The 17,538-nt window shown below is 27.3% G+C and overlaps 3 protein-coding genes across 3 annotated transcripts; 1 reads left to right on the top strand and 2 right to left on the bottom strand.

The window, feature by feature from the left end:
• Window positions 1-164: 164 nt before the first annotated feature.
• LOC124928242 (U1 small nuclear ribonucleoprotein 70 kDa-like) lies at window positions 165-3,759 on the bottom strand. Its single transcript, XM_047468776.1, has 4 exons — window positions 3,633-3,759; window positions 1,768-1,951; window positions 1,414-1,516; window positions 165-269 (listed from the first exon to the last, which is right to left on the bottom strand). Exons 1-4 carry the CDS (start codon window positions 3,757-3,759, stop codon window positions 165-167), a joined length of 519 nt encoding a protein of 172 aa, XP_047324732.1.
• A 298-nt stretch (window positions 3,760-4,057) lies between these two features.
• LOC124927654 (ribose-phosphate pyrophosphokinase 1-like) lies at window positions 4,058-5,485 on the bottom strand. The gene is made up of 4 exons (XM_047468110.1): window positions 5,237-5,485; window positions 5,009-5,152; window positions 4,464-4,631; window positions 4,058-4,390 (listed from the first exon to the last, which is right to left on the bottom strand). The coding sequence occupies exons 1-4, from the start codon at window positions 5,468-5,470 to the stop codon at window positions 4,058-4,060; spliced, it is 879 nt and encodes a 292-aa protein (XP_047324066.1). The 5' UTR covers window positions 5,471-5,485.
• Window positions 5,486-11,137: 5,652 nt separating this feature from the next.
• On the top strand, window positions 11,138-14,143 carry LOC124927839. Its single transcript, XM_047468323.1, has 7 exons — window positions 11,138-11,296; window positions 11,784-11,866; window positions 11,979-12,052; window positions 12,324-12,399; window positions 13,445-13,654; window positions 13,736-13,857; window positions 13,941-14,143. The coding sequence occupies exons 1-7, from the start codon at window positions 11,183-11,185 to the stop codon at window positions 14,090-14,092; spliced, it is 831 nt and encodes a 276-aa protein (XP_047324279.1). The 5' UTR covers window positions 11,138-11,182; the 3' UTR covers window positions 14,093-14,143.
• The last annotated feature ends 3,395 nt before the right edge of the window (window positions 14,144-17,538 follow it).

Below are 17,538 nucleotides of genomic sequence, written 5' to 3' on the forward strand. Positions count from 1 at the left end.
ATGGGTCATTTGCCTCCGCTCCGTGGTCACCCAATAATAAAATTGATCTGGTAACCACTTTATTTTTTTTAGACGCAATTACCCTTTTCGCGTAACAAGAAACGACTTCGCGAAACGCGAAGGTGAAACAATGTGAATAGATATACTCAAATTTTTCATTTTCTTCATTTCGTTTCTCTCTCTTCTCTCTCTGTTCTTGTTCGTCGGCTGCGGCGAAATGTTGGCGGCGACGAAACTTCGGCGACAGCGACTTCGGCTATGCCCTGAATCTACAAAGATAAGAAACCTTAACCCTGAATCGATATTTATAATACAGATTTATGCTCTTATTTCCATATTTTCATTTTAAACCCTAACCCTAACCCAAATTAATTTATGTTCATGTTTCTAATATCTCCATCTGAAAACCCTAAATCAATTTATGTTCTTATTGTCTATTATCTTCATTTCAAACGATTTATGTTCTTTTTAATGAAACCCTAACCCTAAATCAATTAAATCTGTTCATATTGGTTCATATTTGTTCATATTTGTTAATATTGGTTCATACTGGTTCATATTTGTTCATATTTGTTAATATTGGTTAATATTGGTTCATTTTTTTGTTCATCTTATTGTTCTTATTTTGATGATGATATTTGTAGATCATATGGGTTCCGTTTCGCGAAGGGCTTCTCGTTACGCGAAGGGCTTCTCGTTTCGCGAAGGGCTTCTCGTTTCGCGAAGTCTTCACGTTTCGCGAAGGACTTCACGTTTCGCGAAGGGCTTCATGAATCTAATCTTGGGCGAATATATTGAAAAAATGGGTCGGGATTCAGTGAAGAAGTACTTACAGCAAGACGAAAATCGGCTAAGTTCCGACGTTATAGATAAAGGGTTTTCTCAATAGTCAATACAATTGAGTTGTTTTCATTTAGGTGTTCTATAATTATATGTTAAAGGGTTTGTTTGTAGAATTGCAAAGGGGGGAGACATAGAGAAATTGAGATTGGACTTGGATAAACTTCCCTTCATATTAAGGGACTTTAATCCAATTTGCATTATTAAACCTAATTCTAATGGAAATTAAAATAAGCTTCATTTCCTCAGATTCTCTAATTAAAAGGAAGCTTCGTTTCTTTTGTTTGTTTTATTTTTATAATCAGATATATATGAAACTTTTTTAATTATTAATGTAATATTGTACTTTCATCTTGTCACCTAAAGAAATTAAATGATAAACATATTTTTGTTATTTACAATTTGGGATAGAAATTTAAGATAAAACTCACCAAAATGGAATGTTTTTATCATTCATACTCACCAAGAAGTTTCAAACTAGACTAGAGAGTTATCATATATATAGCTATAAAAAAACAAAAAATGGAGGAAATGGTGTCGTTGACGACATTCATGTTCATACAATCCCTCCACTTCATCCTCCGGTTCATCACGATCCTTTGGCTTCTCATAAGATCGCTCACGAGATTTCTCCTTATCACACTCTCTATCTCTTCCCTTTTCACGAGATTTTTCCCTACACATGATGGGAAATGAAAGTGAAGAAAATTATAAAAATTATGCAGATTAAAAGATCTCATATTGTCTACTTGTTATAGGTAGTGGATGCAAGCTCTATTAGATATACAACCATCATTGCATTCTTTTCTATTCAAAATTTAACTCAAGTTGTTCAGCAAATACATTGAGAAGGTAACATATAAGGAAAAAATTCACATAGAGTTTCTAAAGAGGCTTGTGAAAGTAAAAGGCATCCTAATCAATTACCTCCCCAATTGTTTTTTATTTACATCTTCACCTCCAATCCTGGTTGTTCCTATACCCCCACCAAGTCGATGAGGTTTCCAGTTTGGAACTGTTCTACCTCGTTCAACATCGACAAGCACTCTTCTATTATCAATCTTTGTTCCATCAGCTTGTTTATATGCAGTTATAGGAAACACATATAGGGCTAGGAATCAGGAAAAGAAATAAACAGACACATATAAAATATAACATCGATCTATACAAATTACAGACAGACTTTTCATGCCTCTTGTGTGCACATACTCTATGAATGCATAAAGGGAAGCCCTTCGCGAAACGAGAAGCCCTTCGCGTAACGAGAAGCCCTTCGCGTAACGAGAAGCCCTTCGTGAAACGAAACCCATATGATCTGCAAATATCATCATCGACATAAGAACAATAAGATGAACAAAAAATGAACCAATATGAACCAGTATGAACCAATATTAACAAATATGAACAAATATGAACAAATATGAACCAATATGAACCAATTTAATTAATTTAGGGTTAGGGTTTCATTAAAAAGAACATAAATCGTTTGAAATGAAGATAATAGACAATAAGAACATAAATTCATTTAGGGTTTTTAGATGGAGATACTAGAAACATGAACATAAATCGATTTGGGTTAGGGCTAGGGTTTGAAATGAAGATATAGAAATAAGAACATAAATCTGTATTATAAACATCGATTCAGGGATGAGGTTTTCTTATCTTTGTAGATTCAGGTCATAGCCGTCGTCCCCGTAGTCGCCGTCGCCGAAGTTTTCGCCGCCGCCGACGAACAAGAACAGAGAGAGAAGAGAGAGAAGAGAGAGAAACGAAATGAGGGAAATGAAAAAATTTGAGTATATATATTCACACTGTTTCACTTCGCGAAACGCGAACTCCCTTCGCGTTACGCGAAAAGGGTAATTTCGTCCCCAAAAAATAAAGTGGTCACCAGATCAATTTTAAATATTAAGTGACCACGGAGGCAAATGACCCTATCTTTAGGGTCATTTCGTCCAATTTCCCGTTTAAATGATATGAGTTTCAATTTATTTATATCCCCAAAAATTAAAGATTTTTTTTTTAATTTTTTAAATCAACTAAAATAATTTTAAACTATTTGAATTGAGTTTTTTTTTAATTAAAGTTGTCCGATTCGATTGACGATTTAGATAATAAAAAATTATATATCAAATGCACGAATGGACGTGGCATGCCACATGAGTAGAAGAGAGAAAATTTTAAAAATGTTTTGAAATGACATTGAGTAAGAGAGAGAAAATTAAAAATGTCCCTAAACGCTAATTTCAGATCCCGACGCACGACGCACATGGGTAGAAGAGAGAAAAATAAAAATATCCCAAAACGGTCATTTCGGGACATGGAAACAACGTGGCAGGGCAGGTCAAATTCGTGAAATTGCTTTTACTAATTTTTTTGGTTGAGTTTATCATTCTTCTTTTAAATATATATTCTTCTATTCTAAATGAACATTTTTTTTTTCAAAATTTGAATATTAACACATATATTTTTTTTCTTTCCTAAATTTATTTTGATTTAATTAATATTTTAATATATTTTCTTTTAAATTAAATATTATTTTATTATTTAATTTATTGAAATTTTATTATAAATATGTTTCATTTATTTATTTAATTAATTTATTATATTATATATATTTATTATTTTTTTAAACAATTAAACTAATAAATCTTTATATCCGACCAAAGTTCGAGGTTTAACTGCCATCCAATTAAAGATGAAGATTTTGTCCAACCATGAAACACGTGAATGTCTGATCCGTAATTTAACTTCAATATGGATATTTTGGAATGGTCAAAATCTGGTCTGACTGGATGGTTTGTCCGTCAAACTGACATTGAAATTTCCAGTTCGAAAAGTGCGGATGCATCGTCTTCTTTCACCGGCAATGTATCCAAGTCCTCGCCTTTCATGCCGACTGAAACAATCTCTAACCATTCTCCTTCTTAGATGAGTTCCATTGCAACCCAACTGCCAACAAATACTGCTACTAACCGACCTATGATTCTAGACTCTACAAATTAAAAACCGGTCCCATAAAACTGGGGTTGATGACCGAAACGGTTTTCAAACCTTGTTTATAACAACATTCTTAATAAGATTAATATGAAACAATCAAAACTAATAATTTAATGTAAGAAATGAGAGTTCATACCAAACTTAGATTAGTTATTAAACTTTAATAATAGTCAAACAATCTATATAAAATTGACATCAAATTTATTTTGTGTTCAGATTACTGAAAAAGGTTACTAACAGAACAACCACCATGGACACACCAAATGGTTTCTCCCAAAAGATTTGCAACCGAAAGAACTCTCAATTGTGGGAAAAAATCCTTTTGAGCCAATGGTATAGTATTTGTAACGATTACTTCTTGAAATAGGCCGCTTGACAACCTTTCTATCGCGGGAGGACTGAAAACCGCATGAGTGCTGCAAGCATAAACTTCTTTAGCACCTTCTTTATGCAAAAGAGCCGCGCCTTCGCTTATAGTACCAGCAGTGTCGATCATGTCATCCAACATAACCGCAACTTTTCCTTTTACATCACCTATTAAATTCACAACCTACAAGTGTAGTTTGATAAGATACATACAACATTGTATCATTTTATTAAACCAAATGATTAATAGTTATTACCTCTGCAACATTATGCCCGTGTCGCCTTTTGTCTACAATTGCTAAAGGGGCATCGGATAACTTCTTTGCGAAAGCCCTAGCTCGAGCTACACCCCCCACATCGGGTGAGACTACCACTAGATCATTTGAGTTGATCTTCTTGCTTGCAAGATAATCAAGAAGTACATGCTATTGGATTAAGAAAAATGGTCAATAATGATTTGTTACCAATTTTTGTTCATGATTATAAAAATCTAAAATGTATATATACAAAATTAAGCAAAATTTTATCCATGTCTTGAAAATCCCCAATATAATGGAAGTAAAAAAACAGCCAAATAAATACAAGTTCTAACATAATTAGTTATTTACCAAAAGTAAAACTAAATCAATCAACAAACAACAACATAAAAAATGAAACTCAGAGAGTCACAAAGAAGACTTAACCTAGTCCAATCTTTGTCACATAAAAGAAAATTTGACATTGTAATATACATTATGATAAAGAAAAATTAATTTCAAATTTAAATTTAACCGAATTTTGAATAAGATCGCGATTGACTTACCTGACCACTAACATGGTCAACCGGGATATCAAAGTAGCCCATGGACTGGCCAGAATGAAGATCACAAACTAAAACGCGATCTGCTCCTGCTTCTGTTATAAGGTTAGCCGCAAGTTTGGCAGTGATAGATTCGCGTCCTTGTGTCTAAAAACACACACAAAAAAACTTGTTTAGAGAAAAAAACAGAGTTCGAGTTTTAAAGATTGTATGTATAAGTTTGTGGCATGCCTTTCTATCGGCTCTTGCATAACCGAAATATGGAATAACCGCAGTTACAGACTTAGCCGATGCCCTTCGACAAGCATCTATCATTACTAAAAGTTCCATGAGGTTTTCATTTGCTGGAGGACCGGTTGGTTGCACCAAGTAAACATCATCACCTCTAACACTTTCTTGAAGTTGAACATAAATTTCTCCATCAGCAAACCTTTTTATGTTGATCTTTCCCAAATTCAGACCCATGTAATAAGAAATTTCCTATTGAATAATCAAATGCAATTATAAGTTATATTCTTTTAGAAATCTAGATTTTCCTATGAAGCATAAAAGATCCAATCTTTATCAAAATTTATGAATAGTGTCTCCAAAAGAACTCAAGGCTTATTTGAATAAGCAAGTGAATATGTATTTGGATAACATCAAATTACAGGTATAAATATATAATAAATAAAATGACCAAACACAAATTGGAGCACACAAAAGTGGTTGGAACTTTATTCTTGTGATATAATCTCATTCGAACGTCACTTAATTCATTAATAAAAGTTTTAAAATATTATTTATTTAATAATAAATAAATAGTTTTATTATTATATATTAATATTCCCTAAATACTTTTACTAAAAAAAATACCCACTTTCTCAAAATTATCACCACTCAAATATTTTTTTAAAAAATTAACCATGTTTATTTCAATAAACCCAAACCAAACAAGCTCCTGGAAAAAAAACATTTATTTATTTATAGAGGTCTAGATATTGTCCATAAAACATAATCTAATATTTACCAGAATTAGGTCTTCTTAATGAATCCAAATTTTTTTTGATAAAATTGATAAAATTTGTTGATCTAAAATCAATTATTTGTTTACAGAGATATCAAATTACTTTAAAAAAAACTCCCCAAAAAGGGATACAATATTTGCTCCCAAATTCCTGCCCTTTTTCTTCCAAAGGAAAAGGAAGGGGACAAAACAGTCATTTTAAAAAAATAATAAATAAAATAGTTACACTTTTGCACCATATGAGAAAAAATAAGGGTAGCAAAGGAAATTTAAGAATAGACAACCTTGAGTGCCCAAAAACTTAATTAGAAGGAAAAGAGTTTGTCTAACATTCAATTCATAGTTAATAAACTCGGGTCTACAAAAAGAAAATTACCCGAGAAAGTGCAGGATTAGCGGTTCCAGAGAAAAGCTTCAACTTGGTATTGGTTCTAATATCTTCTTGTTCATATCTTTTCATAGTAGACATGTTGGAGAAGATTAATTCCTCTTCTAGAATTGGCGAAGATGACTTCAAATTCATTGAATCTATCATTTTGCATGTCTATACCCAACAATATATAGTTATAACAATCAATCAAATGGAATAATAAATTTGCAATCTTTCTTGATTTAAAATACCCACATTAGTAATCTGAAAGAATGAAAAGAAGTAGAAGAGATAGACATACCATTCTTGTATTGGGGAGAACGTGAGAACGAGAATCGCCGGCGCTGGCGGCGAAGAAATCTCGTCGGGATACATAGCGATGATAAGAAAGAGTTGAAGAAAAAGATAGAGAAACCATTGACATGTTCATGTTAATTTTAAGTTTTTTTTTTTTTGTTTTGTTAATGTTTTTGTTAGCTTTTATATGGAAAGACTGAATGGAGTGTAATCTGAAAAATAATCATAGATTACGTTTGAATTTAATATATAACTATTAAATTTAGGGCTTGTTTGATTGATTAAATATATTGTTTGTTCAAAGGTAGAATATTCTGTTTAACTATAGTAGCTAGCATTGAATTCATCAACCAAGGTTAATAATATTTAAAAAATATTTTTTTCATTCATAATAAATAAACTAGCTAGTTAATATTAGAATGTATATCGGTAACTTTTTTTTATGAGATAAAGATGGATATTTTATCAGATAAGATAGGATAAGATTATTTAGGCTGATTCAAAAACAAATGAATTAGTCATGAATATTGATTCAAAAGTCCAAAAGAAATTTATAAAGAAAACATAAAGTTTTTATATAAATTATCTAGTATAGTACAACATAAAAATGACTATCAAAATATCCTTATTAAAATATTAAATACCTTCTTAAAAACTTAGCTTTTATCATTTAAAAAAAATAAAATAATATATTGATGAATTATTTATTAGTAGTATTCTTAGACTATGATAACTCAATAAAAAAAATTGATAAATAAAGAATGGGACAACGGAATAAGTATGTAACCCACCAACACACTTAACCATTTAATCAGACGCAAAACTTGTCGTCTGGGGCTTGAACTCAATAATTTTGGATTAATATCCACCTCTTATTTTGCATATAGATACCACAAAAACAATTATTTATATTATAGTGTTAACAAGAGTTTTAAGTTAAAATTGAAAATATAAAAATTTGATATGTTAATTTCTAAAATAAATAATAATTAGTAAAAACATGTTTTTGACTAACTTTATTATAAATTTACCAAATAAAGTTTCTTTCTCAATAAAAAATTAATATATTTATTTAATTATAAAATATTTATCATTATCAACACTAATTCCAATCTGTCAAAGTGAAGTTCTTAAAACATACTTTTAAAACATACTTAATCTATTATTACGTTCTTTTTTATTTATTTTTTATTTTTTTAATATTGATTTACATTTAAAAAATTTATTAATAAATTAAAAAATAATCATATATATTACCCTTTCTTATATTATTAGTATTAGAAAAACTAGGAAGACTACCTAAGATATCATGCGTGTTGCAGAGTTGCACGGTTGTAGTTATAAAATAAAGATAAACATGACATAAATAAAAATAACTTCTATAAAATTATCTTAATCATAAATAGTACTATTTATAAAAAAATAAAATAATTAAAAATACATAAAAACATTTCACATAACTTAAAATTTATCCCTCACATGTTTTTAAATTTAGAATTATAACACAATCTTCATAATCATAATATACTTCAATTTAAGACATTTTTAATAGGAATCAGTAATTGATGTCTTAACCCGACTCTTAACATTTGAGCTATCGTAATTAGTTTATTTAAGTTTTTTTTTTATAAGAATAAAATAACACATTTTTAAATATAAAAATAATCTTTATTCTTAACATAACACAAGACTTTGTACGGTAACAATTTTTTTTTTAAAAATTCTCAAAATGAAAAATTTCGGTTGGTATAATATGAATATTGCTACAAAACCAAGAAAATTACAATGAGATGCAATCAATAGAGAAAACAATTAAAAGACCTTAATGAATAAAATTCAATCTAAATTTTATAAAACTGAATAAATAAATGATCAAAATGACTTGAATCTCATTTTAGTCTACAAAAGGAAATGATGACATGAAATAGAGATCTAACCATAAACTAAACAATATCGTTAATTTTACTCTCTATTGATATAAACAATAAAGTTAGAGATTCAATAACATAATTATCTAAATTTGTAAACATAAATGAATATACATCAACCACAACAAAGAAAGATCTAATCTACAATGTAAAAAAGTATTCAAGATAATTACCGTTGTTGCGGTGCTTAAACGTATCGCCCTTTTTGCAAATCGTAGTTTTTCGTTCTGAAATGGACTTCAAGTGGCTGTCAGCTTATTTGGTAGCCATGGTTGATTCTCTCTCTCAGTTCAGATAACAGTGAATACCTAACGAAACCTTAGTCTTCATCTAAAAAGAAACAAATCACTTGAACATGTACCGCTCCATCTAAAAAATCGTACTTTTTCGTTCCCGTTATGGACTTAAGTTGCCAACATCACATATATGTTGGCATGTTGGCTTGTTTGGTTGCAATGTTCTAGTACTGTTAGTGTCATAGTTTCTCTCGAAATCACTAATTCACTATATGTATATAAGAAACTAATCAAAGTTTTAAATTTATATTGAAATGTAAATGGATATTTAAGATCATCCTACTTAGATCATTATGGACAACGTGTGAATGGTGTGATGGACACCTCCAAATAATTAAATTTTGTTTAATTGAACTAAAAATAATTTAAATTCAACCAGAAATTAAACAAAAATTACTTTATAAACAAACTGAAGAAGAAGACCAAATAAAGATATTTTAATCAAAATTCTTTTTTGTTTAATGATTTTTCTAAGCAACAACACCTTCTATCAAATTCTCATATTATTTTAATCTTATATCACTATATCTCCTATTTTAATTTCTTAGTTGAGAGATAAAATACAAAAATTAATTATGAGAGATTGGAACTTATAGTCTCATATATGAAATATATGAAATGTGAACACTTTGAGCGTATCTAATAATAATTATTATGATTATGTATATATATAATTATTTATTAATATATTATTATATAGATTATAAAATAATTAATATAGATATAATCAATACGTATATATTTAATTATTTATTAATCTATAATTATATAGATAGTAAAATAATAAATAAAATATAAAATTATATAATATTAATGATAATAAATAATCTAATAAATATGAATTTTCTAAAAAAAAATATATTAATAAAAAAATATAAGAGTTAATATATAAATAGAGAAATATATATATATATATATAATAACGTGATAATAACAAATAAATACATATATAAAATTAATTATAAATGTATTATATATATAGAGATAGATTGAGAGATAAAATATACAAATTAATGAGAGATAAATATATATATAAATATATATATATATATATATATATATATATATAAATAAAAGATAAGAGAAAATAAAATAATATTAATTAGGGAGTAAAATTGATATATATATATATATATATATATATATATATATATATATATATATATATATAAAAGATAAGAAAAAATAAAATAATATTAATTAGGGAGTAAAATTGATATATATATATATTAGTTTTTTCAGTGAGAGAAATGGTTACTATTAATTTTTAAAATATTATTAATTAAATTAAATATATATAATTTTTTTTTATTAAAAAACATAAAATTTATTTGTGAGATAATATAAAAATAATTTATATTTATATAAAATTAATGATAAAATATTATATATATATATATATTAAGAGATAAAATATAAATTAATATATATATATATATATATATATATATATATATATATATATATATATGAGAAAAAATCCAATTAGAAAGAAAAAGTTAATATATATAAATTATAATGGAGAAAAATGTTTAATATTAATTTTTAAATTAATTAAATATGTATTATCTTTTAACTTTATTAAAAAAAATATAAAATATGTACAAATTATTATATATACAAAATTATATATATATATAAAGTTAGTTAAATATTACTTGTACAAGTATCTCAATTAGTCGTATTTACTAATAAAAATAAATTTAATCGTACTAATAAAAGTTAATTTAAACTAGTAATAAAAGTTTATTTAAACTTATTAATATTAAAATTGGTTCATTATTATAAATATTAAATATATTTTTAAATTTCATATTTATTACTGAAATATATTTTTTTTATTAATTACTTAGATGATTTATTTCTTTTTATTTATTTATTCTTTTTTCATTTTTATATTAGTATTTAACATTTGAATATTATATTGTATAACAAAATTTATAAACAAATTATAATAGAAATTTTGTTTATATTTATTTTTGAATTTTATTCTTTTTCTATTAGAATGTTTTTGTCAAATTTTTTAATATTAATAAAAATGAAATTAATAATTTTATATTTTATATTTTGATTTAGAATTTAGAACTATACATTATAATATTCCAATATCAGTCATAAAAAAAGTAATATTAGTCATTAAAAAAAAGTAACAGTGATATAGTCACACTTCTTCCAAATCTTAAATTCCTGACATGTATTAGTTTTCAAATAAATTCATTAAACGCATGATCTGAGAAAACGTAAATCCAGACCCGCGATAAGCGACCGTCGTTGAGCTTGATGAGGGAGATAAACACTGTCAGAGATGGTAACGATGATCATCAGACCGAAATCACCGTCAAAACAATTGGTGCTGCTCCTCCTTTTCGCCTCATAGTCCCCTCTTCTCTCAAGGTATTCTTTTCTTTTGTTTGATTGAATTGTAAAAACCTAATTTGGGGACCAATCTATATTTCTTATGTTACAGTAACCAAATTGAATACAGATCGAAGAAATAGATGAATGGATTAGACATAGAAGTTTGTTTTGAATGGATTGAAGAGCTAGATCTCTGTGATGATGTGATTATAACTACGAATTTCTTATCCTTACCAGGTGTATGATCTTTGAATGCGTATTGATCTAAATGCCCATCTGCATATTTGAGAATTTGACTCTAATCTTATGTTATTTTTTTTGTATTTTTTTCAATAAAAGTTGACATTTATCAAAAAAAAAAAAATTTGACTCGAATCTTGAAAGGAAAAGTTTTGCAAGATGAGAAGAATGGTGTAGTTTTGAAAGTTTGGGTACCAATCTATATTGCTTAGGTTTCAGTAACTAAATTGAATACAGATTGAAGAAATAACCAAATTGCTTATGTTTTATTTCTGATTTGCAGGATTATGTATGTCAAATGTGTGGGGTTGAAGGCTATAAGCAATGCCTAGTTCCCTGTTATTCCTGTGGTGCTTATGAACATATGTAAGATAAAATAGTAGACTTGAATGAAAATTTCTAATCGTTTATCTCTTTGATTATACATAACATAACTTGGTTATACATTACAAAATCATTGTTCTTGCATTTATTATAGGTATTGCATGGAGAAAGTAATAATGAAAGTACCAAAAGAATGGCAATGTGATTACTGTCAAAGAAAGACTCAAGGTGGGTGGTGTCTGTTTCTGTCCTGTGTAGTTTATTTGAAAATAATTTGGTCAAAATATCTGTATTATTTCATATTTAAAATGCTAGAAAGTAATGGTTTGTTTGATGTGGTTTATTTGGATTAAACTAATACTCCATCATCAATCACTTATACTTTATTAATATTATATTATAACATATTATAATCTCATAACAGTATCCCATTCTCTAGGCTCAATAAGTTTATGTATTATATTGGTACAAATTCAGGGTATTTTTTCTTATTATGCAGATCATTTGGTTGGAAGGGGAATTGACCGAATTCGAGACGAGTTTCCTTTGGGACCTTCTAAATGTTCTTCTTGGAAGTGAGTTTTACAATACACAGTATCTATCAGTTTGTTCTCTATTATATATAGTTCCTAAACTCAAGTAGAAAGTTCAATGCATAATATGTTTGTTCAAGCACCTGTTATAATTGATAATTACATGTATTAGATGATATATATTAGGAAGTACAAGCTTTAACATTAACACTAACACAACCTCTGTACAAACAAACAGTTAGTTATCGAATCTCTAAATCAAAAACAGAAGAACAAGCATATCATCCAAAACGATAACTAGCACTAACTTTATTATTCAAACAAGTAAAAAGACCTACGGTGAGTGTGAAACGACAACCAAACCAAACGAACTACCCAAAATCATCATCTCTTTGATTTCCTACTGTTCTTCTGAGGTTTAGCCTTGTTCTTGTCATTCTTCTTGTACCTTGATGATGAGTGTTGGTTATGGCTGCTGCTCCCAACCGAGTGTGATTGTGATGGAACTGGCGGATCATACACATCAGGTGTCCATGAAACCCTAAGCTTCCCAACTTTTTTACCTCGTTTCGTTCTGCTACCTGTCATGGCTGATATCAGTTTCTTACTACTACCCTGAAAATACCATTTTCAAATAATCCTTCAAATCATCAACAAAACTACTGTCCAATCAATAATCATTCAAATTATTTTGAACACTTACATGAAAAGTCCAGGATGATGAATAGGTAGAATCTAAAGGACTTTGATCATCATTATCATCATCATCATCATCATCAACAAATGCAATATTAGGAGATATCTTTTTGCCTTCCATTGATTCTATAGACTCTTGTTATTGTTCAGTTTGTTCTGAAGTTAATAACAATACTAGAGCATCTTTAAGTGCACTTCCTAAATCCACCACAAAACTATTCTAGATGATATATATTAGATCAACTCTTTCCATATTAATGATCTCAAAACAATTGTGATCTTAATTATTCAATCCCTTGTTGTCTAGAATTAGCATAATATGAATGATTTTTTTCATCTTATATGATGCTTGTTCTTCTGATATATTTTTTTTTATCATTTATTGTCTTAGAGGAAGGTTCAAGATTCTTGATGAAAAATTTATGGATCTTCATTGTGACTTGAAGGCTCATCTTCCAACAACAGTAAAGAAAAGAATCTACAAGTTCTCAATAAAAATGCCAGAAGAAGTAGAACTTACAATGGTTCCTAGATCCAATTTGGGGATGTCGCCCACCAAAGATGACATTTCATTGTATTTCTTCTGCGGTCATAATCTTGGGTCTGTTCTTGATTAACTTTCTGGTTGTTAGAGATAATCAAAAGGAGGTCATATTAATTTTGTTTTTCTTCTGAATTTTAGATGTATCAGATACAACCAGATATTGCAACAGTTGGAGGCAAAAGATTATGTAATGAGAAGCAAGATGAATGGTGTGGAATTGATCGTTCTTAGTTCAAGGCTCCTTCCACTGGATTCTCAATGTAAGTTTCCATAATTGAAGTTATTTTCTAAAACTTTTTCTATGAAAGTTGTTAACTAGTTTGTTGGTTTTGAATTTTGACAGTCTATTTGGGTCGATGGCCTTTCATGTGGGCAGTTCTTCGATCAATAAGAAAACATAAAAACCTTAACGAGCTGAGTACAACCTCAATTCAGGTGATGGAGACAAGGAGTTTTCTTCCTCCTCCTGGAATTGCCATGACTTATGATGTTTAATAGTGTTAATTGCATTATTGCAGACACCTTTTTGGGAATTATGGTTATAAGTAAAACTAGCTTAAATTAGAACGTATGTACTAATAAAATTGTACTAATAAAATTGTACTAATAAAATGTTCATTAATTTTTTACAACAATGTTAAATATTTATTTTTATTTAATATTTATTAATTAAATATTTATTTTTTCTCTTTAATTTTTTTATTAATTAATTAAACCATTTATCTCCTTTTTATCTATTTTTTTTCTATTATTATATTTTATATTAGTATTTGATATTTGATTATTTTATTTTTATTTTTTTTTTATTTTAAATTTTTTTTATTCTTTCTATATAAATCTAGATTATTTTAAAATGATTTCTTTTTAGAGATAATATATAAAATAATTCAATGTTTACTATAATATTTATTTCTATTAAAAAATTTAAAATTTAAATTAAAGATTAAATATAAAGACTATTAATTTTATTTTTGTTTATATTAAAAAAAAAACCTCTACAAAATATTAAAGGAGAATAAAATTCACAAATAAATTGTAATAAAAATTTTATTTATATTTATTTGTGAATTTTGTTCTACTAAAATGTTTGTGTGGAAGTTTATTTTTTTATTTTTTTTAATATAAATAAAAATAAAATTAATAATTTTTCTGTTTTATTTTTTGATTTAGAATTTAGAATTTTTTAATAAAAATAAATATTACAGTAGACATTGAACTACTTTATATATTATAATATTCAAATATTAGTTTCTTAAAATAAAAATTTTTAACAAATTTGGACCAAATTCAAAGAAGAAATGCAAGAAAACAGAGTTAGATGAGAATACATCAAATACTCATTTAAAGACGTCTATGAAGGTAAATGTGATTCACTTTTGAGACGTATTCTAGAAGATGATAGAATCATAAACCTAATGAGGCAGAAACAACTCAATGAAAATAATGATGAAATATGCTGGAAAACAGAAAACAATGAAAAGATTATTACAGGAAAGGCATGAGAAATGGTTAGAACAAGAGGACAAGAGGTAGATTCACATAATGTGGTATGGTCTCCAAAGATTATTCCTCGTCACCAATTTATTCTCTAGCTGATATACAAGAAAAGATTGACAACAAAAGACAGAATTCGAAAATATATAAACATTCCTGATATCAACTGTGTCCTATGTTCGGGAGTTGAGGAAAGCATAAACCATTTATTTGGGGAATGCTCTTTTGTAATACAAATCTGGAGGATGTATGCTGCAAACATGAACATCATTAACTTTCCAGGAATATGAGAAGAAATCCAAGAGTGGATGAAGAATAAAGCAAAAGGAATATCCTTCTATGTAAGTATGTTGAAATGCTACTTTTGAGCAATAATCTACAATATCTGGAAAGAAATAAATTTAAGAACTCACAGTGAAAGAAGTAGAACCGCTGAAGATATTTGGAGAGATATAACTTCAGATGGAAATGCACTCATTCAATCCTGAAGAGGAATCGAAAGAAATGAAGAGAATAGAAAGCTCTGTCAGATATGAGATATTTCGTTTGAGAATGTCACAAGTAGAATAAAAGTAAAAACGTTGTAGGCGCTAATTGTTTGTTATTGTTGTCTGTAATTCAATTATTGTTTCATTGTCAAATCTAGAAATTGTCTAGATCTGATCTTAAACTTTTGTATTTTTTTCTATTTTTTGAGTTTTTTTTAATGAAATGACACTAAGTTGTTTTCACCCCAAAAAATAAAGAATTTTAAAATATGACATAAGAATTAAGAAAGAAGAAAAAAATATTAAACTGAAAAAAAAATTAACAGTGTTAGTAAACAAATGCTAGATGAGCCAATTTTTAATAGTACGTACGTTTAAATGAACTTTTATTAGTACATACGTCTAGTGCCGACCTCGAATTTTGAAACGTCAATTTTGACAGTTACAAAAGATGATAAAATAAAAGTTTTGGTGAGGTTAGAACTCCTGACTAGATAAAAATCTTTTATTTACCTCATAAACCACTAGTCTAGGTCTATTCAAGTTTAAAAAATATTAGAAATGTCTTCTTTATTTTAATAAATGGGCTGTCCTGGGAGTGGGTTGCCTTAGCTCGGAGGCTTACCGGACTTACTCTAGGACCGCCCCTGCATACGTCTAACTGAGCTAGTTGTACAAATATATACGTCTAGATTAGTTTTTTTCATTATCTTTATCGTATTAATAACGAGGGAAAGTAAACAAGGGAGGATGATAATGTGAATCAATTATTAAAAACATTACTTTTGACACTTTCTAATGTCTTGTCAAAAACAAGAAATTCAAATATTTGTTTCAATAATTTGAACATGAGTAACTAATTAGTTAATGTCTTTCCATTTCACATCACAAATCATTTTTAAAAGTATAAGGGATTTGTTTAAATAGAGTAACGATGGAGAGTAATAATTTATTGTCATCGTAAATAATGTGGTAACATTTGAGTGGATTTAAAAAATGATATTTTAAGTCTATTTATGGGTTTACACATAATTTTCGACATTATTTATGACATCGAATTATCATCTGTATCCTTACACTCATTTATAAGTAACATCTACATTATATTATTTAATGGAAAATTGTTTGATGTATATTCCTTATTAGTTAAGAATATGGATGAACATTTAATCTGAAATTCAAACTAATTCGAAATTAAAATACTTATTTAAATTAACTATTTTGAATTGGATTAAGTTCGGATTAAATTATGATTATTGATATTATCTAAACAACCTTTTCATGAGATATGGATGATTATTTATAAGAAATATTATTTAGGTGTTCAAAAACAACTTATTAAATTAGTCATGAATTATAAAGAAATTATAGTTTTTAAATTATCTAGAGTATAAATTACTATCAAAATCACCTAATAAATATTAAATACCATTCTTAAAAACTTACCTCTATCATTTATAAAAAGAATAAGTAATATATTGATGAATTATTTATTTCCAACTCAACTATTTTTTTTATTCAATTCTTATCAGAAAAGTTTTAAGTTAAAAATAAAAACATGACTATAAAACCGTGTTAGGATGCTAATTTATTACAATAAAAAAATAAATGGTTAAATATTGTATCATATTTTGACTAAGTTTATTATAAATTAATGTCACATTTATTTTCATTTAAATAAAGTTTCTCTCAATAAAAAATATTTATTTAATTTAAAAATAGTTCTTTTATATTTGTCATTATCTACAAGTTATTGCTTTACATTTTAAAAATAAATTAAACTAATCATATATGTTACTACAAACACAAAGTAATGAAACTAAAAGTTTATTAATGCAATCTATGATAAATTGATTTTGATACAAATAATTGATTTTAGAAAAATGTTCTAATGTATTATGTATATGACATAAAAAATCATTAACATATATTAATAAATAAAAAATTTCACATTACTCA

The sequence above is a fragment of the Impatiens glandulifera genome, chromosome 2 (assembly GCF_907164915.1).
Source record: "Impatiens glandulifera chromosome 2, dImpGla2.1, whole genome shotgun sequence".
NCBI lineage: Eukaryota > Viridiplantae > Streptophyta > Magnoliopsida > Ericales > Balsaminaceae > Impatiens > Impatiens glandulifera.